The 22,581-nt window shown below is 41.0% G+C and overlaps 1 protein-coding gene across 1 annotated transcript; it reads right to left on the bottom strand.

Moving 5' to 3' along the window:
• Positions 1–2,254: 2,254 nt before the first annotated feature.
• LOC117272119 (regulator of nonsense transcripts 1-like) lies at positions 2,255–21,485 on the bottom strand. The gene is made up of 24 exons (XM_033650873.2): positions 21,134–21,485; positions 18,753–18,889; positions 17,445–17,534; positions 15,307–15,474; positions 15,013–15,193; positions 13,614–13,775; positions 13,209–13,293; positions 12,862–12,960; positions 11,100–11,208; positions 10,041–10,200; positions 9,687–9,805; positions 9,421–9,585; positions 8,939–9,053; positions 8,708–8,851; positions 8,374–8,587; positions 7,906–8,023; positions 7,110–7,266; positions 6,620–6,762; positions 6,228–6,402; positions 5,866–5,947; positions 5,470–5,631; positions 4,013–4,269; positions 3,619–3,738; positions 2,255–2,614 (listed from the first exon to the last, which is right to left on the bottom strand). Exons 1-23 carry the CDS (start codon positions 21,302–21,304, stop codon positions 3,622–3,624), a joined length of 3,330 nt encoding a protein of 1,109 aa, XP_033506764.2. The 5' UTR covers positions 21,305–21,485; the 3' UTR covers positions 2,255–2,614; positions 3,619–3,621.
• Between the last annotated feature and the right edge of the window lie 1,096 nt (positions 21,486–22,581).

The raw sequence follows: 22,581 nt of genomic DNA, 5'->3' as shown, positions 1-22,581 counted from the left end.
CTAAACAGCAATAAGCCAAACAAAGATTTTCACTGCAAAAGTATAGAAGAGGAAAACAACTCAAAAAGTTACCTTCTAGTCATAGGACATGGACAGACTAGTGTAAATGTGTTGGGAAGTCATGGGGTGGTCATTTACTGGGAATTTAATTTAAAGAAATGCATGACAGTCTTTGAATACATCGATGAACAGGTGCATGTAGCTAGCAATGGTGGGGTGTCACGTACATTTTAGGGAGCAAATGGACACTAATCTACAGGTGATTTATACAGAAATTATTTGATGTCCTGCACAGCTGCAGTTGGCTCACCTGGATTGGTTATGCTAAGTCATTATTGTGGTAGTATGAACATGTAAAATAGCTCGTTAGTGACAGAAACATATTTAAGTCCTTCTCCTCTGAGCACTTTTCAGCAAGTGCCAGGTGCCACAAGTAGTGTTGTCAAAGTTATCCATTTATCGATAAGAAGATTCTGAATATCTGAAGCGGTTTCAATGCTCATTTTCCGCAGTATTGCAGCTGTTACTGTTTATAGTCACTCTGCCGTTCTCTGCTACTAACCAGGAAACGTTGCTGTCGTCATGTTTTATCTATCTTTTAACTTAAAAATGTATTTTATGCCCTCAACGTCAAATTTTCTCTGTGGTACTGACTTCAAGGTGTCATATCAAAGTTAGAAATTCCAGTATTGTGACAACACTAGCCACTGACGGCTCCAAAAAGCATACATGACGGGATATTAGACATATTCCACCCAGCTTTAAGTCAGAGGTAACGTGGCCTGCTACTGGTTTGACTTTTTTTCCAGCGTTATGTGTTTCCATGACATGAAAATGACAGCAGAATTAGTACACCTAATAAGAAAACTAGACACTGATAAAAACAAGCTGCACGTGAACATCACTAACGCATGTGAACTGAGAACTAACACATGCAGAGCTTTGAAACTAAGACACAAAGTTCACTAATACTCATTAAAGTTGCTCTGCTCTTGACACAATGAGCTACTATTTGTGACAGTTTCACACTTAAGTTAAAGACTTTAGGACAACAAAAGACCAAAATAAAGAAACAAGGGGAAGGAAACGTTACACTGGGGTCATTCTGTCGTAATAATTTAAAGGTCTTCATGCCTAATTTCAGCGTGCAAATATGCACATGGGATTTCTAAAATGCTTTCACCACAGTCTGACATGGTGAAAATCTATGATCAAGTTCACCTTCTACACATTTATAAGATAGGGCTCTAAAAGTTTTCATCATCCTTTGTGCGGTGTATTCATGTCAAAACTGAATACTTCTTTTATACAAGTGATTTCAAACTTCACTCTACTGTGATAATCACTAAATAATCTCAGTGTATGCATGTTTTTTAACTTTGCATTTACTTTTTGAGAAGGGTCTTTGGGGTTTACCGCCCTCTTGATTTGGCTTATTTGATGCATTTCACTATATATGCTCAAGATGATCCCTGTCTGCTAGCTTCAGTGGCTTCAGGGTCAGCAGGAAAGAATGACAGCTTCATTCAGTTATAAGCTGGCTATGGTGTTCACGTTCACTCTTTTGCACTACTAAGAAGATACATTTAGAAGAACAAAAACAAAATTGTCTCCCTATACTCAGATGTCTGGCGCCCACCTCTTCAGATCTGGAGACAAAGATGTTTTTCTTTTATATTTTTAAGAGCTAATTCCACCACTTGTTCTTTGCAGAGCACCTCGAGAAAGACCTGCCTAGAAAGACGGCCGACTACACTAGCTTACATCACTGAAAAACCTCAATGAAAACAGCCTTTATTCAGAAAACTTTCCAACTCAAAGCTGAGAAAGAAAAGCGAGTGATCCGTGGCTATGTAATCCTCAAATTTCATTTGAGCTCTTTGAGGCACAACACCACAAGCACTTTTGAGTTCACTTGAATAGCCAAACAGTTTTTTTCACGCTCTTCTCTCCTGGATGCTTAGATGTGATCAGATGCAGAGCCTCAAATCAAGCTTTGAGTTTAAAAAAGTTGCCATATCAACTGCTTCAAGAGTTGTGTCCCCTTTTGTTTTCTCTCTTTCTCTCTCTCTCCAAGTCACAGAAGACGTCCTGTTGAGTTAGCTTGGAGGACATATGTGTGAGACACCTTTTCTCCATCTTTCTCAGCTTTTGGAGCAAGATTCCCAACCATACTGCCTGGAGCTCCCCGAGGATTCAGGGGCACGCGGGGGACAAGATGACATAGTCGCCCCACCCCTTCCAGACTCGTTCGGACCTTTCTCCCTCCTCGACCCGTCGAAGGTCTCGCCTCTCCAACTGCGCTGCTCCGACAACGACAGCTTTCTCCTACGCCACGTCTTCGCGTGTGAGCAGCAGTGCCTTCTCTCCTCCACCAGCCTCCCGCTCGTCTCGTCTCGTCTCTTGCTCTCTTCCTGTCCAGCTCTACTCCCATTTTTGCTCTCACTCTTGTGATTGGTTGGTTTCTCACGGTCTCTCTCCTGTTACTTTCACACAGTGGTGCTTCGGTTGTAGCAGTGGAAAACGGGTATCCATGTTTGTTCTTTTTTGTTATTACCCAGATTAAAATACCATTGAACTAAGCTTCACACAGGCCTAGCTCCTTTCCAACAACCTGTCAGACAAACACAAACAACATCAACATTAAGACTTGTTCGAGGAGATACTCATTCGTCATTTCAACATAATAAAAGATTAACTTTTTATTTAAAGGAATAGTTCCATGTTTTGGAGAATGCCTTATTGTCTTTCTTGCAGAGAATTAGATGAGAAGACTGTTTACACTCATGTCAATATAGTAACTGTGATAAGGAAAGGTAACTAGCTCTAGCTTCAGAGACTGAAATCTGAGGGAAACAGCTAGCTAGGTATCAAAATCTGCATATCAGCACTTTAAAAGCTCCCTATCTGGACTATTTCTGGTCTGGAACAGTGACGTCCTTAAAGGGACAGTTTACCTCAAGCTCAAAAATACACTTTTCCTCTTACCTCTGCTGTTTATCAGTTTAGATTGTTTTGCTCTGAGTTGCTGAGTGCTGGAGATATCACTGTAGAGATGTCTGCTGTCTCTCCAATACAATGACATTAGATGGCACTCGGCTTGTGTTGCTCAAAGCGCCAAAAAATACTTCTGAAAAACTCAACAGCAAAGTCTCTTTCCAGAAATCATGACCCAGTCACTCAAGATAATCCACAGACCTTGTGAGCAGTTTCATGTAAGAATTATTTTTTTACTTTGGTGTTTACAAGGGTTAGTTTGGATTCACCAAAGTCACCCAAGAAGGCAAACTAACAAATCGAGGCAGAGATAGACCAGCAACTCCCGTCTTTTTTTTGAGGTGGCTAAAATACGTTTTGCTGCTGCCCCCATCCACAGCAGTTCATTGCTTAGCTTCCGTGGTGGTACTCCTGTCTGCTTCTCCAAACTGGGGGTGCTTCAACCGCCATCTACTGAAAGTAATACACTGACAATGGATAACTACCTCGTACTACCCCACTTCAAAAATCCAAACTATCCCTTTAAATCTTGGCAAGAAGGCTAATAAGCTTATTTCCCAAAATGTCGAACTATTCCTTTAAGTTCAATGAGTCATCTTAGTCCACAGTGGAATTACTTACAGTCTAGTACTGGGACAGTCCAGTCACACCGTGCTGGTAGGCCCGCTCCCCCTGGTAGGTGGAGTCCTGGGACAAAGCCACATCAATCTGGGACTTGAACTCGTCTCCTAGGTAACTGTCCTATAATGGGACAAACAAAAAGCGACAGACACCAGTCAAGTTATTTTTTTCCAGGCAGAAAAGGAATAAGTGGTTTTGGACAAGTTGAAGTCTTTACTTGAGGAGGAAACCTGGACAAACACTTGGAATATATGTGCTAACAGCCCTGGCATTGGGTCCTAATTGCTATGAATAAACAGACTACAAAAATGTTGCTACATAAAGAGCACCTACTTAGCACTTCATTACTTAAATTAAGATTTATTCACAATGGTTGACAGTTCAGTGAACAAACCTGTGAGAGTTCAGGCTGGGAGAGCCCGGGCTGGCTCATCTGAGATGGCTGGCTCATGTTGATGTAGCCCTGCGTCAGAGGCCCCTGTGAGAAGGGCTGGGAGCCCAGGTCCTGGCTGGCCTGGCTGCCACTCATGTGGCCTCCATGCCGGTCTCCTCCGCTGTGGTTCCCCATGTTGCCGCGGTTTCTTTGACGCCCACCTCGAGTCCCGCCGCCTCCTCCACTGCCTGCCTTGCCTTTCATGCCTCCACCACGACCTGAAGGAAACATGTCAGTTGTCAGGGTTATAAGCAGTGTTCCCACACATTGTTACCAATACATTTAAAATCTTTCCAATAATATTTTACCCCATTTCCATGACTGTTTTTAGGTAGTTTAAAATGGGTAAGCCTATGTAGCAATGTAGCCACACATTATTAAAGACACTTCCCAGGCATTTACAGATAAGCAAACTGATAGTGCTTGTTAACTTTACTTGCTCATTAGACATTCCTGCTGCCAACAAGCTGCATATGCTAATAGAGACAGAGCACATTTAAGACCCACCCCCACCTGAGGGGAAAACAATGCATCCCTCATCACTGACTTTGAATTGTGTGACAAGTGCCTCCTTGTCATTTACATCTGCTAGCCAACAACACAAAAATACCTAGAAGCTGCTTTATGGTGGGATGCACTGCCAACGGGTAGAGAACCCAGAGCTGAGTTTTTACAAGCTGCCAAACCAAAAAACTGTGCTTTTAAGCAGTGAGACATGAGGCAAGAAAAATCCCAAGATAAGCAAGGTAAGGAGAGGGGACACTGAGATAGACCAACAAAATTAAGTTTATCAGTGTAACTTTTCCTCTCTGGTAGACATAAGGTCCCAAAACAATCCTTTGACATGCTGATATTCAACGTTTTTGCTGAGCTGCAGCCACTTTGTTAGCGTCTCAGCCCTTAGTAGCATATCATGGTGCTGTAAAGCCCCCAGTGGGTGTGGTTTTCCAAGTATGTCACAATTTGCTCTGTCTTAATGGACCAGACCATCACATACGAGTATTTTGGAAAACCTCAAGGCCACACCCCTTTTTGGATTGACTGTTTGTATTCATTTATTTCTAGTTCAACAAACGTTGACTGTTTGTATTCATTTATTTCTAGTTCAACAAACGTTTGTCTTACAGACAGTGACGCTTCAATGGTCACAAAACGCAACACTGGATTTTAAATTAGCAACACAAGGAATGCATTTTGCATATCGTATGACAACCAAGACAATGTATAATCAAAACTTTTTAAACAATTTCCAGGCCTGAAAAACAGTTTTTCAAACATCGTAACTTTTCCAGAAATTAAATGACCATGGAAACAATGTATAAGTGTTTCATAGCAGCTTTCACATGTCATGTAGGCCTTAACAAACTCTACACTTATCGTGACTTGGTTTTTATGACACGGTTTTATGTCTAACTCACCTGCTGAGGGTCCATTGACCTGTCCCATGTACCCAGGTGGAGGTATGGGGGGCATCACGAGGTTGAAGGGGATGGGGATGTTCAGGGAAGTCATGGGACTGGGGCCTGTGCCAATCATACCGATCTGATCATGGGTTTGGAAATACATATTGGATGAACGGCCTGTGGTGGAAAGAAGTACAGGTTAATTTTACTTCCTTTTAAAATATATGGTGGTGTGCAGAGCTAGTTTTGTCACACATTTCTGTACACATGGCTACTATGGCAAGTCCTTTCGTCCTGTTTGCAATGAACTACCAGAGCAGATACAGTGCATGTCCTTCGTAATGGGGTTTATTAGTAAGAATTTGTCCAACAATTGAAATGAAAATGAGTGTTTTGTTAACAGCTTCTCACCGTTGCTGCTGCGGTCATAAACAGATCCAGGAATGAGAGCCTCCCTGGCATCATACATGGCTGTGCTCATGAATCGACCCCCCTGCAAAACAAAAGGACAAGCAATGCTATTTTGAGTGTTTTTAGGACATGCCTCATTATTTCCTACATGTACGCTGATTTATTACCCTGCTTTCTTTAAAGTACTCATCCTAAGAGCATAAATAAATTTTGATTTTCATTATATATTCTTCACATGCCCCGCCAAAAATAACATATTAATGACCCAATTAAGAAACTCAGATTTCAGTGTTCTATATGCTCCCTGTATGGAACACACACACACACACACACACACACACACACACACACACTAAACTCACAGGGTTGATGGTGTTGACAAGCTTGCGTGGCTTGCTGAATTGCATGAGGCTCTCTCTCAGGTTGTTCAGGGGGCCTTCAACCAGGACCTTCTGCTCCTTGTAGTAGTTCAACAGGTGGTTCCACAGAGGCTGCTTGGACAGGGCCTTAGGGTTTCCCACAATTATCACACCATACCTACGTGACATGAGCAGGAGATGACTTATTGTTTCAAAGTTATAGTTGAGAATGTGTAGGATCATGTGTGTGATATCAAAATATCAATATACTTAAGAGAAATCAAGAATAAAAACAGTGTGAAAGCATATTTAATATGCAAAAAATGCTAAATGTATAGAATATAAACACAGTGATGAAATTAGACACAGAGGGCCCAGTGGGGCTTCAGTTTTACCTGGCCCTCGTGAGTGCCACATTGAGACGTCTGGGATCATTGAGGAAGCCGATTCCCTGGTGCTCATTGGCCCTCACACAGGACAGGATGATGAAGTCCTTCTCTCTGCCTTGAAAGGCGTCCACACTGGCTATTTCAACCTCCTACCCAAAGAAGAAAGAGAATTTAGTTGTGGAGAAAAAAACTAATTAATGTAGAATAATATATTTACTAATTATAATATATAATTTCATAATGTGGTATTGTTTAAGGCAAATGGCTCCAGACTATAGGTTTATGGAGCCATTTTAGCCTCCTCTTAAAGGGGACTTATTATGCTTTTCCTCATTTTCTGTCTTAAACATAAAACGCAAACCCACATATTTTGCCCAAATAATTTTTCACGTTCTACACTCTAACTTTTACTTTGCCTGTAGAGCCTTATGCTTGAACTTTTTCTGATGAAGTGCAAAATACAATATTTCAGCTGCAAACATATTTGTAACCATACCTGGTAGAGTTTGGTGTGGAGGGAGCCGCTGAACTGCATGTACTGGACCAGGTAGGACCGCTGTCCCTCATAGGGCGTAATGATGCCAATCTGATCAGGTTTCGCTCCGGCCTTTAGCAACCTTGTGGTTATTTTCTCCACATTGGCTGCCTCAGTCCTGCACAGACAAGCAGCGTGATTACAAGACAAGAACATTTTATATTATTTGACATTAGTGCAGAAATTAATTGTGCTTGACTGAAATACTGCTGTTCTGTAAAAATCTCTCAAGATTAACTTGAGATATGGCTGTACTACTGTATCAGAATCTGGCTGTCCAATACAAGATTCGACCATTTGTTCCCTTTTTTGCAATGGTGTCTCTTTTAGGAACAGTCTACCCTGGAGTTTCAATCAGCTTCTTAAATCCTGCAACCTCAATTTCTGTCTCTGGAGCTGCCGTCCGCTCTCCTCCCAAAGTAGTCTCCAAGCAGTGGGGAGTGAAGCAGAGGGACCACAGGGTGCACCAGCTAGTCAGCTTATCTCATTTAGCATGTCTCATCAGGCAGGGCAAGGACGGGCTAAGCGAATAAATGTGCTGCGCTTAGTTCTACAGTGAAGTAAGATTTTACCCATTTTAAGTCGTAAAAAATTGCAATATGTAACTGTCAATGTTGATATTGCGACGGGCCACCACAAATAAATTAATGTACTTTCAAATCAGCTGATGACTGAACTGTCAAATGTTACTGCTAACTATAAAACTGCAGGACAAATGTAAATATCAGTTCAACATAATGATCAGAAACGTTGAAACCTGTTGAGATAGGATGTCCCAGAGCTCGCTATTTCCTCTTGGCCCTGGGTGACGTAAAAGAACATCGGCTTGTCAGGCTGTGGCCACTGGAAGTCAAAACCTTTCTTCACGCGGTCCGCTGTGAAAGACAAAGGGATAGGACTCAGGACAAGTGTACACTGACTTAAGTGGAATAAGTCTGACAGGATCAGCTCCAGACTTCATGTTCATATGGATACAAACAGGAAAAAGTAAAACATTACGCTGGACTGCATGGAAACAACAAGGAAAAACATGAGGTAAATGTGTTTCTCTACACATTCTTAAACAGATTTATTAATGTTTCCAACATCTAACAGGGTCACAGGACAATAAAGGTCTTTTTCAAACTGTCTGGGGGCAGAAAAGCTTTAACTGTCTAAAAAAGGGAAGGCCAAGAAACTGAGCATCACAAAATTGATTCTTAAAAAAGGTTTATTCTCATCTTACCTGCAGTGACTCCGTTCTGCAGAGAGCCCTCATAGAAGATGTTGGAGGGGAAGGCGCTGAGAGCCGGGTGCATACGGTACTGAACCTGCAGACGGATTGGCCGGATCCCCAAAACTACCAGACGCTCAAACAGAGACTGGGACAGGCCTGCTTTAGCTGCCTTCTTACACATCACCACAGGGCCCAGCTGGCAGTGATCACCCACCAGAATCAACTACAGAACAAACAGATGATTACAAAGTTAAGAGTACAAGTCATCAAGACACAATAAATACTAATGGACAGCAGATGGCAGCAGTTTCAGCAGATGTACTTCAACTCATGAAGCTCTTACCTGTTTGGCCCCCAGGACGACAGGCACCATGCACTCTGGTTCGGTGGCCTGGGTGCTCTCATCAATCAGGATTGAGCGGAACTGCATCTTGGCCAGACGAGGATCGCCCGCCCCGACACAGGTACAGCAGATCACGTCAGCATTCTGGGGAAGAGCAAAGGAATAAAGTAGACAATAGGAAAAGGAAAATATTTACTAGCACAGTGAGCTCAGGAAGACCCGACTTCATACCATAAGCAGCTCCCTCTCAGCGGTGCGTCTCAGAGCTCTGTAGCGCTTCTCATCTGAGGAGGACAGCTCTCCAGTCTCGTCCTTCAGCTGCTGAAGCTTCTGAAGTTCTGGCATACTGCAGGTATAAAATCATTTCAATAGTGGAGTTTAATGGTGTGCTTGTGAGCAAAGACTTACAACTGTAATGGCTGTATTACTAAGGGGTTTGTAATTCCTGGATTTCCTTGTGTTGCTTCACAGTATTAAACCCACGCCAATGTTGCTCTGACAGGACTTATTAGAGATGAGACTGCTTAACAACATTATCCTACTTAAGACATTAATTATTATTGGAACAATAACTGACTTTTTCTCAAAGACACATTTTTCTGAGTGATGGTGTGTATACAAGTATAAGCATGTCTGATGCTCACATTTAACCACACACACGCACAAAAAAGGCCTTGCAAAATTATTATAACTCATAAACGGTTATATGTTACCTGTCCATGTTACGAGTCTGGTTGTGCAGAGCCAGGAAGGACACAGGCGAGTCTATGGCCTCCCTGCTCTTGGCGCACAGCCTCACCACCTTGAGGCCTGTCTGGTGGATCTTCTCTGTCAGCTGGTCGACGGCGATGTTGCTGGGTGCGCACACCAGCACTGGCCTAGAAGGAGAAATGACACAATACCATTAGGAATCATGACACTTAGCCAGGGCATCCTTTGAAAACAAAAGAGTAATAAAAGTCTTCTGTATGTGTCTTACCCGTTGCCCTGTCTAGCCAGGTGGTACACAATAGTCGCAGAGGTTACTGTCTTCCCTGTGCCCGGAGGACCCTGGATCAGACTGAGGGGACGCTGCAGCACCGTCTTCACAGCATACACCTGCATTACAACAAACCATATAAATCTGAATCCATGTCTCATATAGTCTCTATAAGAAACAGGTATATCCCTTGAACTTGTGCTGAGAAACCACGGGTAAGTGTGAAAGAACTCTCAAAACTGTATGATCTCTGTCATGTTGTTTGTGTGATTTGTAATGTCAGGTAGGTGCAACTTTTCTGATTCTATGCTGAAAAAGTCTCTCACTGACATTTTTCCCGTCACACTTACTCACCTGTGAGTGGTTAAGGTCAGGCAGGCCTTGAGCGGTGAAGCGTTTGGGCAGCTGACACTTGATGACCACATCCTCTACCTCATGTCCCAGCAGTTTATGGTAGATGTAACCAGACACTGAGGTCTCGTCCACGGCAAACGTCTTCAGGGCACTCTGCATCCTGAATGATGAAGACAGGAATATTGACAGACAGTTTAAAGCTGGATCTGGTTCGGTTCAGTTCTTTATTGTCCCTCGAGGGTAAATTTGATTTACAGTAAGGGTCAAACACACAAACACAGCATGCAAGAGGACATGGAACATTTATCAAAACAGTTACAGCAAACAACCAAATAAAAAAGATGCATCTGTTCATTAAGCATTGGAAGGTAGCATTGACTGAGCAGTCCAGTCAAGGTTTAGTCCAAATTAAACGCATTTATTGCACTTGGCACAAAGGAAAATTTAAACCTATTGCTTTTTACCCTGGGGACTCTGTCTGTCTGCCAAAAAGGGAGAAGAAATGAATTCCTCCAGAAGTGGGTGGTTAGAGCTGGCCAAGATCGACCGTGCCTTCAGCAAACCTTGTCTGTTATAGATATCTGCTACAGAAAGCTGCTGCGTGACAACTACTTGGCTAGCTTTCGCCTGCTTTCTAAAAACAAGGTGCATCATTTCGTAGAAAACCTTTGCTGAACCCAAAAGCCTCAAATTATTCTACTGATGAGGGACTTTGCCGACAAGATTTCAATTTACTTTCTCAACAAACTGTGTCACTAAAATACTACACTGAATACAGAGCAAAGTCGACACAATGAAAAGCTTCAGACACCAGACTCACTGTAGTGGTGAAATGCACAAAGCTCTTTAAAGCCATTCTTCACTAAATATTCATTAACTATTGCATAACCTTAAACAGGAAATTGATCTGTAGCCTCTCAGTTTAAAGCTGGAATATCTGGCTGTGTGCGTCTACTCTCAACTTAAGACGAGTTTAACTGATACATAAAGTTGAGTTTCAGGACTTGCTCACACATATCACTGTTAGAGACAAGAGTGTGCGACTTTTCTTGTGAATACCTGTCAAAGGAAGTGGACTTCCACACAAAGTCGACCTGAAAGTTGTGTGGGATCTCCACCGGAGCTCCGGCGCTGCTCCTCAGCTCTATGGCAATCTCATCACCATAGTCTGGTGCAGTAAGTCAAGGAAGAGGCACAACCTTGGAATACAATACTGTAGTTATTAACATATATTAAGTAACTGCTATGACAGCATGACTTATGTGCTTCATTTGATGATGATTTGATTTACTGCACAAAGTGTTTGTGACCAATACCAGTTACTTATTTATTACCCTAAATTGCTGCAGACATTTCAAGTTGCAAATTGTAAGACATGGATGCAGAACTGACATTCAAGTTGTAAGACAACTTGTGTAGTACCTATCTAACTAAGATTAGCTGCATAAAGTAATGGGTCAGCCATTTGTCAGATTATACAGGAATCAAGGGAAATTTTGCCGCCTTTTAACCAGCTTTGTGCCATCACAGTGATGAACAGTGTTTGGCTTCCCCTGTGCCACTAGCGCCCAGAACTCTCCACTCATCTGCTGGTGGACTTGGCATGCAAATCTGGGAGCTATCTGACTTTCAGGAAAGTTATGACCCGAAAAAGCTGGCTTGTGTCTTGCAATGACTTGTAGGAATAACATAAGTAGCGCAGTTAGGGCTCAGTTTCTGGACACAGTGCCCAAACTGGTCCCTTGTCTGACAGCAGAGGAGAAGGAATCCCTGCAGCTGGCAGTGGGTGTCACATGGTCACTGGGGTAAAAAAGCTGATGGCGCAGCAGCAGCCAGGTGCTTAACGTTACTTCCTTTAGCATAGCTAGCTAGCACTGCCTCTTCCATATCTGAAATGTCGAAGGTTTAACTACATAGTCAACACTTCGCATGTCCCAGGTCCTAGTCTTTCTAAAGCAATGACTTATACTTGTCCAAGTGAAGCCAGATATTATGAAATCAGCAGTTTCCGGGGGGGGGGGGGGGGCCATGTGTGGATTAACAATCTCAACTAAGTACAAGCTATAACTCAGGTCAGAGTCTAACATTACACACGAGGAGAACAACGTTACATCAAGTGACTGATCTGCCCGAACATTAATACCATATATACAGTATATATACTCTATTATACAGGTATATATGAGACAAATGTCCATGACTTTCCCAAAACTTTCTGGGTTTACTTATTTTTCCAAAACTTCTCCAGGCCTGGAAATTGCCATTTTCAAATTCCATGACTTTTCCAGGTTTTTCCTGATCATACAAACCCTGTCTAGAGGAAACTTTGAAAATGAGGCACAGAAATATTTAGTTATGTTTTTACTGCTAGCTAAAACAGTGCTAGTTTGTACTTTATAGCAGAGTTATTGATACTTTTCAGAGTAAAACGTAGACTTACTGGGTATATGCACCAAACCTTGTTATGATAATAGGCCTCTGGTGTTACTGCCGGAGTAGCCTACTGTATTTGTACTGTTAACAAACAGGTGGTAGGCTGTATAAGCAAAATCTAAATAAAAACTGTGCTTTCAAAAACCATTTAAGACTGCAGAAAAAGACACGTTTGCATACATTGTTGTAGTTTCCTACAGCTACCACTAGATGTTGCTAAAGACTAAGTTTACTGATAACACGATTAAGAGAAGCTCAACTTAATTAAAGGCCTCCCTGCCTGTGACACACTTGAGCTAAGTGATAAATGTGTGAATTACAGGTAATGTGGATAAAAAGTGTTCTCCTGTTAAATACAATACATCTCTTGTAACAGTCGTAAGGATACTATCAGGGACTTTGATGACATGTCCAATGCCTTTCCATGGAGGGGCCAGGTCTCCTTTGTACCGCAGACAAATTTCATCTCCCTGCATGAGACGCATGTCTGCAGGGCAGAAGAGACTACTGTGTTAAGTACACATCACTGCATAGAGTAAAGGCACAATTAAAATACAAAATGACACACCTCTGTAAGTAAAAGCTGTGTATACAAATATTTAAATGACATTGGAAAGTCAAGTTTTTTGACACTTTTATCAGAGTGTGGTCAGGATGACATTTAAAATATGACTTATAGAGAAAGCATGATGACATTGAGAACAATAAACTTAAACCAAAATCACAAAAACATACCTGAGTCTGTCTTGGGAAGAGTGAAATAAGCAATCCTCTTTTTATTCAAGCCCAAGTCCCATCTGACTGTGATATTGTCTTGAGTCTGTTAGGATGCAACATGAAAAGATATTTCTTATATTTAAATGGCAGCAGAAACCATTTAAAGTCAAAATAAGTGTACAGTTTTCAGGTAAAAAACCATGGTGGAAAAAGCTGAATCTGAATATCGCACCGATGATTTTAACAGCACAATTTCATTTAGCTCCAGCCTTACAGAATAAACTAAATTCAAGTCAATCAGTTTGGTACAAATTGATTATCTATCAATGTAAAATTACTCATCAACTACTTTGACAATTTTCTTTGTTACAACACAAACAGGACACGTTTGTTAATTCACAATTTTCTGAATTTTTCTTTTACCTGAGACTCTTTGAGTTTCTTATCGTAGTCAGCCTCCAGTTTCACCAGAGGACCAAAGATGTTCTGGTACTGGTAGGCATCCTCATAGCGGAGCAGCACATGTTGGGGCTCCTCATCCACACCGGGCTTCTCCAGGTCCTCCAGGGTCGCAGTGGGATTCTCCTGCAAAGAGGAAACACACACACATACAGGATGAGAGACAGTTTAACATATGGATGCTCAAATCTCCTATATTCCTACTTGGAGAGATTCAGACAATAGGCCCTTTTCTCAAAACACAATTTTACACATCACAGTCACAAAAGCACAGGTGTATATAATAAAATGAGCAATGGCTGAATTCCATTTAGCTGCTTCAGTTTCAGAGTGCTGTAGTGGACTCTACGGACATAATTCACCACTAACTGTGGTTCAACACAAGCAGTTATGTTCTGTGCCTTCTCTATGTTGTTTTAACAAGACACATTTACAGTCACTTAATTTACAGTGTGTTACTATAGTAACGCAGGTTTTTTCAGGGAGTGGCGTCTTTTTAACGTTTGGTTTTGGAGTAGGGTTAGTTTGTTTTGTTGTGTTAGCTGTGCTATGAATAAAAGGCACGAGTTTGTGTAGTCAAAGAAAGAAGTTGTTTGTCTCTATGTTCCTGCAACTTCCACAGTGTTGGTATCGTGCATGCCGACAGACTTTCACTCTGTCATGACATACTGAGCCACCACTAAAGTTATTTATAACACCTGCGCTTTTACTATGACAAGTTAGAATGTTCTAAAAACTGCCAATGAGAACACAGAGAAGAAATACATGCATAAAAAAACTGTTGGGTATATGTGACTTTGTATCAAGGTTTTTATAGTTTACTAAAAGAAGGCACAGGTGCATATGTTCATTGAGACTGGGATGTCTGCATGATTATGAGTTGCCTACAAACAGTGTTGTTTTTGTACTCCCCATAATCCCCATTTTATAATAAAAAACTAAAACTAATACTGAAACTAATAAAGCTAAACTAAAACAAGTGTTTTCAAAGAATAAACTAGACTGAAATGAGCAAGCTTACTCTGGAAACTAACTGAAACTAACGAAAACTGAAAACAAAAATTAAAAAAGGGTGAAAACAAAAAAACAATCAAAAATACAGAACTATAACTGCTTTGTATACAACAGGAAATTATTAAAAAAATAGAAACATGCATGAAACTGGCAGTGCAACTGTGAAACAAAGAAAAAAAAAAACCCTCAGCAAACACAGAGAAGTTATTTGCATCACGCCCAACTGTATGACTATATCTGGTCAACTGTACAGATAAGCCCAACCCATGCTCAACTTCAAGCTATGCGGGTTTAGCATATTTACATAGTGCAATGGCGGGCGTGTGCCTCGACAGTTGCACCGGCATACCTTCCAGAGCTCCTCCAGCTTGTTGATCTGCTGGGCGGTGATCTGACGAGCCCTCAGCTGCTCCTGCTCTGACGGGATTTTCACCAGCCAGGACAGGAAGCAGCGGTCCTGGATGAGAGGCTGCCACTGTGAGCTGTCCCAGTTGATGTCTTTCAGGCTGCTCTGGCTGGCACATGGCTGCCTGTGGTACAAACACAAAATTCAAACTTCAAAGTTCTGTATTCGCTTTGATTGCTCCCCCCAATCAGCAGGAAGGTCAGTGTGTAGGTCAGCCACAGAAACAAGCACCCTCACCTGCACAGTAACACCACTACTGAGTCAGCTTTAGCAGGGATGAAGCCCAGAAGGAAGACATTGCGACAGCCACAGTTGTAGCACTCCAGCACTGTTTCCCCCAGGGGGCCATCTTTATGCAGGGTCACCTCCTTGGACTTTGCTCTCACCAGGTGGTTTACAATGTGGCTACAAGTGAAGAGAATGACAATTAAGAGGGGAAAATGCGAAACTACAGTCCTGCGTAGGGTGCAGGTGTATTGTACACTACTAATGCATCCTGACATTATTTCATTCAAACTTTAATAAAAGATGACTGCACGAGAATACAGCAAAAATAGCTCCAAGATGCACTGACTAGAAATTAGCATTATTACATAATTATGACCCCAAAAAACACATGATGCAGTCATCTGCTACACTGTTTGTGTTTACTAAAACTGCTTTAAACACAGAGAACCAGCACACTGTCACACAGAAAATACAAACACAAGTTCTGCAAAAATATTGTAAGAGGATTCACACCAAATGTGTTACTATCTTATTAATTGCCTTGAGCTTACCAGCTGCAGTCTACAGTGTCAGAACTATCAGAGCATGAAGTGGCTAAGGCAGCATCGACCGTACATGGCTGATTTCTAGCTGCCAATTATGTCTCAAAGTTCAGTTACTGTATATATTTAAGGACAGCAGGTAATTATAGACATTCCTCTGATTCACAGAAATGAACAGTATCTTGCCAAAGTTCCTTGGTTCATTACAAGGTTGATTCAAAGGGATATCTAGTAATGATGCTACCGCTACTTTTATGTTTGTGCTTGACTATGATGATGTTTTACACATGCATGCTTCTTAACAATGCCTATATACACTGGATACTGTCTACCACAGAGCACTGAGATTTATTACAAATCTCAAAGCCTTCACCCACCATGGCTCTGTGTGTGCTCGGGTTGGATGGCCTGCCTTGTCCACCTATTCATAAGGCTGTTATTGTCTGCAACCTTCTAAGCTACAAATCTACATCTTACAAAAAAGTATGGGAAGTTTTTGTCTTCGCTCCCTGGACTTATTCTCACTAACTGTTCCTCAAGTCCAAAATAAACTGGGAAAAAAGACTGTTAAAGTGTGCTGCTCCCTTGGCTTGGAATCAGTTGCAAACTTCCCAAAATCTTTAGGAGCTGGTGTCATTGGATGCATTCAAAGTGTTTTCAAAGGGGCCGTACAGATGTTGTGTTTTTTTGCACCCTCAAATTCATTGTTTTCAATGTAGACGTGTGGCAGGCATGCTCAAACGCCAGAGTGACACCCCTGCAGCACGCACACGTTCCTGCGCATGCATTGCATGTCATGTGACGAGGAACAACCAATCACAGACAGATATCTTTCCCTTCTTCCATAAATATCAGTCTGTGATAAATATGGAAAAGTTGATCATTCTGGTGCAGAGCTACCCGAAGCTTTTCATCTGCTCCACGGACAATATGCCCACACACTTATAAACAGCGCCTGGAAGAAGATCAGCTCTGCTGCCACGCTCTTGAAAGCTGGCTCAAAAAAGGCACAAAAGTAGCGGGTACCACCTGACCTCACATTTTCTAGGCAGTTAAATACGCAGCAAGTGACGGCCCCTTAGAGACAGTCACACCTGCCTGTAAATGTTCTGAATGATTACAGAAGTTTTTTTTTTTTTATAATTTCTGTAAGTTGTTCTTTATTTTAATTTTAGATTGTTATGTTTTTTCATTGTCTGCAACTATGTTATTAGTGCTGCTGCCTGTCTTTGCCAGGACACTCATGTCTTGAAAAACAGATTTGTTAATCTCAGTCAGTCTTTTACTTCTGGTTAAATAAAGATTTAAAAAAGAAAGAAAGAAAAAAATAAACTACTTCAAATGAAGATTTACAAATACCTTTTTGCTTAAGATAACTTGCTTGACCTCAGTGTCCATTAAAAGTCAGTAAACATATACCCAAACACTGGCTGTCCATTTATGACCGAGGCCTCTGAACACAACAAAGACTCGTTATTACAGTTGCTGTGTACTGTACTCCTGCTATGACTATACTGTACCTGTAAAATGATCCTCTCTCAGTTCATTTAGCTAAGTACACTGACAGGAAGGGTAAATAAAAACCTGAGAGTCACCGTATCTTACCTGCCGGATGTGTTTCCACGGCCATTGCAAAACCACTTCTTGCTCGTGTTGCAGTAGACCACACAGGCTGGATCATGAATACCACAATAACTGAAACAGAAGCGAGTCAAAAACATTAGTATTATGGAGATGTTTAAAATCTAATGTCATAGAACTAAACCAGACAAATAAGCACAAAACTCATTTTAGATTGCACTTTAGGATCTCTGGTGTTGCAAACCTGTGCTTTGTGATTCAAGTAAAATCAAATATAATGCAGCAATCCGTCTGTAGTCATTTTATAGTCGCTTACAGCAACAGCAACAACACATGCAACATAAAGTGATTTTTCTTTTCAGGAAAAAAAACAACTTAGAGTGACTTATAAGCCTAAGAAATAAATGAGCAGAGCCAATATATCAACATTATTAGCTTACTGCAGATCAGTATTGCCGATAAATGACAAGAAATTGAAGTACAGACATGCCAAAGATACACTAAGTTTTAAAATATTGATACCACACTATACTTTGCCCAACAAAGAGTGATGTCAGAATTATTTTTCAACTGTCTGATGCAATCATTGGTCACAATTATTGACAGTAATGGATCTAGCTGCATGACTAAAAATCCAAAATCAAACTGCATGTTGCTGACGGGTATCAAAGTTTATATAAAAATATTGGCAAGAAGATGGTGGCACATTTGTTAAAGAAATTGAGGCCCTCGCTCTCTGTCCAACAAACTCTGCTTTCACTGCCAAACTTCAAACTTGAAAGATATGGTAATACATTACTTTTATAGCAACAAACTGACAGAAAAAACAATCCAGATGGGCAATGGAGGATGTCAGGGATGTCAGACATACTCAACAGGACGGTTTTGGCACAGCCAAAGTAACGGCTGACAGCCAACTTGTTAGTTAGACAGCATACAAGCTGTGAGTGTGAGAAGAGCAGCATCGCTTAGCATGACATAACAATAATAATGATTAACCATTGCTGACATTTGACGTGATGCAAGATGTTCTGATAATCTGGCTCATGTTCCATCTGTGGAGTGAGTGAGTGTCTGTAGAGAAGCGTGTGTGTTGCCTACAATGGACAGTAAACCACTAACTGGACAAGATGGACAGAAACCAGCTGATTGAGATGTAATATACTGAATTATTTTAAGACATTATGGTCGACAAAAATGCCCACAACCACTGAGACTTAATTAAGTATAACAAGTGGGGTGTATAGTTGTATCCAATGACAACAACCATCAATTATTCTCCACTCTGATAACAGCCACGGGACCACCATTCTCAATAATCCGATCCTGTACCTGCAGGCATGTATCGGGAGATCCTTGGTGTAATAGGTGTCCTCCTCATCCTCCTCAAAGTTCAACTCTGCAAGCAGCTGACTGGCTTTTACCACAGGGTCGTCTCCATTCTGTAGCACGCCGTCAGGGCCATTAACCTGAGGATACACACATGTAGAATCATAAAAGATAAGAGAGACTTTACATAGAGAGTACATAGAGAAAAGAAATTGTGTGTCCCTGGTCACAGTGCAATACAAAAGAATGAACAAATGAACATGAGATGAAAACAACAAGATATAAAATCAGGAACAGAACAAGATACAAGAGGGTACAAACATAGTCGAAAGACAAACATGTAGTGCCATTAGGGTTGCAGCGGTATGAAAATTGATGGCTGTTGTGCACATTTGCTTATTGGAGGCATTGGAAAAAAAACACACACTTGGACGGATAATCTCATATGCGCACATGCATCTCCTTTCTTCTTCAACTGCCTGACAGGCTTTTTACATATACTTCAATTAAAAAAACATGGTTTCAGGGCTCAGTTATAATAAGTGTTCAACCGAAAAACCTTCTGTTTTCATCCCTTTAAGGATCATTGTAACTAATAATAATAATAATAATAATAATATTATTACCGTGATACAGGAAAAACAGTTCCCTGAGGATTAAACTATAAACTCAACCTTAAAGGAGAACTACACCCACTTTCAAAATTCACACGTTATTCCTATGGTCTAACACAGTCCAAAAATATTAGTCTTCATAAACAACTCACTCTCAAATCCAAAAACTAGGGTGCTAAAGCTCAAATTTGTGATGTCACAGCGTACAGAGTTCGGAGCTGCTCCATAGACAATGAATGGGATAATTTTTATAGATGACACGGACAGCACCCAGGGGGATGTTCTGAATATATGGGTACATTTTCTGTTTGACAACTGAGATCACTACAACAGAATAAAGCTCATTTGTGTATAAAAAAGAAATATATTCTGTGGCTCCACAAAGCCAGGCTCCCATTTAATGTCTATGGAGCAGCTCCACACTTTATGCCCCGATGACATCACAAGTTTGAGACTGACTTCTCCAGTTTCTCGCTGTGAGAGAAAGAAGCTCATGTTCACAAATACAGACCTTTTTCACGTGTCATAGCAGGAAAAGCACAGATGAAATGGATAACATTAACATGGTCCAGTTCTGTTAGGTGTCAATGTAAGGCTTTTTTAAATGGGGGCCAGATACGATAATGTGAAAATACTTGGGGGTCAGCTGCTTCTCACATCCAGCTGGTTATTAAAAAAAAGTGTCACATAAAAAAGGGACAAAAGCAACTGTTTCTCTTTCAGTGAAAAATTATTCAACTTTCCACTGCCGACTATGCTTATTTGTTGGGACCACGAAGGAAAACTCTGCTGCTAGGTAACCGTTTGTTTGGCCTTTGTGGATCCTATTTGATTTATGTCTACAAACAGTATGAACTGTATGATAGCTCTGCCATTGTGGGGTGAATGGAAAAAATGCAAAGAGATCTTCCATACATAATGAACACGTGTGGCAGGCCACATATAGTGTATTAACAAGCCACATGTCATTTAAAATTGATTCACAGACTATTGGCCCCCAGGCTGGACTTTGGACATGCCTGATGTAAGCTTTTCCACAATACCAGGGCCTCTCTGAAGTGGAATGCAGCTCCCATTAATACACCTGTGCCTTTCCTACTGTGACATGTCAAAATGTCTGCTGTGTAAAAGGTCAACTGATATAACTTTAACAGGTCATGGAAATAATTATTACAATTCTGAATGTAAGTGGTGTTGCCCTTTAATGTCAACATTATGTGGGATAAACTAACAATGAAGGGTCACAGATAGGCAACAGATGGACAGCCAACCAGATGACTAAAACTATATATGGTTATATATTTAACCTGCTTGGTGTCTGTCATATCAACAAATGGTTTGTTGTCAGCAATATCACACTCACTGTATCCAAGTAACTGTATCTGCCAACCGCTGTGATTGTTGTTGTCAGTGCATACTGTCAGTGTGAAGTCCATATAAGCGATGGTAAGTATAAATACGGACACTTGAAGCTAATACACCGCCCAAACAACCGCCTGTCACTCCTGGTTTGTATGGCAATAAAGTCCTGCATTGACATGCTAGCTGTGTCAGCACGCTAACTGTGCTGTCAGCAAGCTAACAGTGCAAGCTAGCTAGCTAGCATGCTAGCCAATTAGCGGGATAAAGGCATGGTAACAGATGGAAGGCGTCATCATGCTAACCGGAGGTAGCCAGCGGTGTTGTTAGCTAACGTTAGCTAATTCTCATTTTGTCAACACAGGAGGAGACACATTTTGACACCGAGCTGTCACGGATAACCGCACGCACCTGGTTGTCTAGCTGGCTCTGGGTCTGGCCTTGGGTCTGGGTCTGGCTCGGCAGGGTGAAATCGGTGAAGTCGTACTCGGAGCCCTGGGTGTCCGCTCCCAGCAGCTCGGCTTCCTCGGTGTCGAGGAACGTTAGAGTCTGCGAGCTCGGCCCGTACGCCTCGACACTCATGTTTCTGTCTTCTTATCAACGGTGTTTGTTCGCTCCGACGGTTATTCCCACAAACTGTTGCTTTTCCAGAAGACACGGAATAACGGAGACACACCACTGATTAGAAAATTACAAACACTGGTGGTGGGAGAGATAGAGGGAGCCTCGACTACGGCTGCATTCCGTTTGTTTTCTCCCCCGCACGTTTCCTCTCCTCTCTCATTACCACTTGTCTCCTACAGGAAGTTACCTGCAGGAAGCGAGCATAGCAAAGGAGACAAGGAGACATACGTGTGCAGAATTTAATGTGAGAGAATTAATTTCTCCCAGGCCATAAAAGTCCCCTCTGTCATTTTAATTGCCTAACTATTAAGACATAGGGGTGCAACAGAATTGGGAGCTGCAATAAAGAGATTCAGAGAACTTAATTGATCCCCAGGGGGAAGCTGAAAGACATTACAGGTGCTCTTAAATTATACAGACACAGAGAAATTATGAGAAAAATATAGAAACAGAAATAAGATCATAAGTATGCAAGAAAAATGTGCATTATGCTACAATATGTAATGTACAAGAAATAGGAATATATGAAATATGTAGAAATATGTGCATTGTTCCACAAGTGTGCAACATATAAACGCAAGAGTAGAATAGGCAAGGATTAAATATTCAATAAGAGAAAACTGTAATAGTTGAGTTATTATTGCATAAAAATGTAGAGGGCTTCAAGTCAGTATCGCCTTTTGTACAGTTTTACAATGTAAAGAATAAATTAATTATGGGTTATAGCTGCTGCTGACAGGTAAAATAAGACTCAGACTGTCTGAAACTCTGATATGAACCATATTTACATTTTATTCATATTTTTATTTTATTTTATTCAATTATCTTTCTTTTATTTTTTAATGTTATTTATTGTTTGTATTTTTATTTTATTTCATTTTAATTATTTTAGATTTTTATAATTTTATTTATTGTTTTTATTTATTATTTTATTTTGTTACTTTATTTAACAGTGTTACTGTTCAGTGATTAGTGGGGGAAAAAAGAACAGTAAATTATTCAGAGTTAGACTAGAATGTGAATCATAATCTGTTGTCTGTGAACAGAAGTTACAAAAGGCCTGCTAAAAATAGAATAGACTGACATAAATTAAAATGTACATGCAACATAATGAATAATTAAATATACAAGATAATCCGTTCACATCAACCAATGCATTTACTACATGGTAAGTAAAAACACAATGCAAAGTAGAGATCCAATTGACAGTACTTACTATGTGGGAAAAATCTGTG

The sequence above is a fragment of the Epinephelus lanceolatus genome, chromosome 12 (genome assembly GCF_041903045.1).
Source record: "Epinephelus lanceolatus isolate andai-2023 chromosome 12, ASM4190304v1, whole genome shotgun sequence".
Classification (NCBI taxonomy): domain Eukaryota; kingdom Metazoa; phylum Chordata; class Actinopteri; order Perciformes; family Serranidae; genus Epinephelus; species Epinephelus lanceolatus.
This window is presented reverse-complemented; position numbering and strand designations above follow the sequence as displayed.

What these genes read in the sequence shown, in the direction of transcription:
- LOC117272119 (XM_033650873.2), bottom strand. Translation starts at nt 21,304, where the DNA reads ATGAGTGTCGAGGCGTACGGGCCGAGCTCGCAGACTCTAACGTTCCTC. An exon ending in CGTGGAAACACATCCGGCAG is followed by an intron (nt 15,475 to 17,444) that starts GTAAGATACGGT and finishes CTTCACTTGTAG; the next exon opens with CCACATTGTAAACCACCTGG. An exon ending in CCCAGCCTGAACTCTCACAG is followed by an intron (nt 3,739 to 4,012) that starts GTTTGTTCACTG and finishes GTCCCATTATAG; the next exon opens with GACAGTTACCTAGGAGACGA.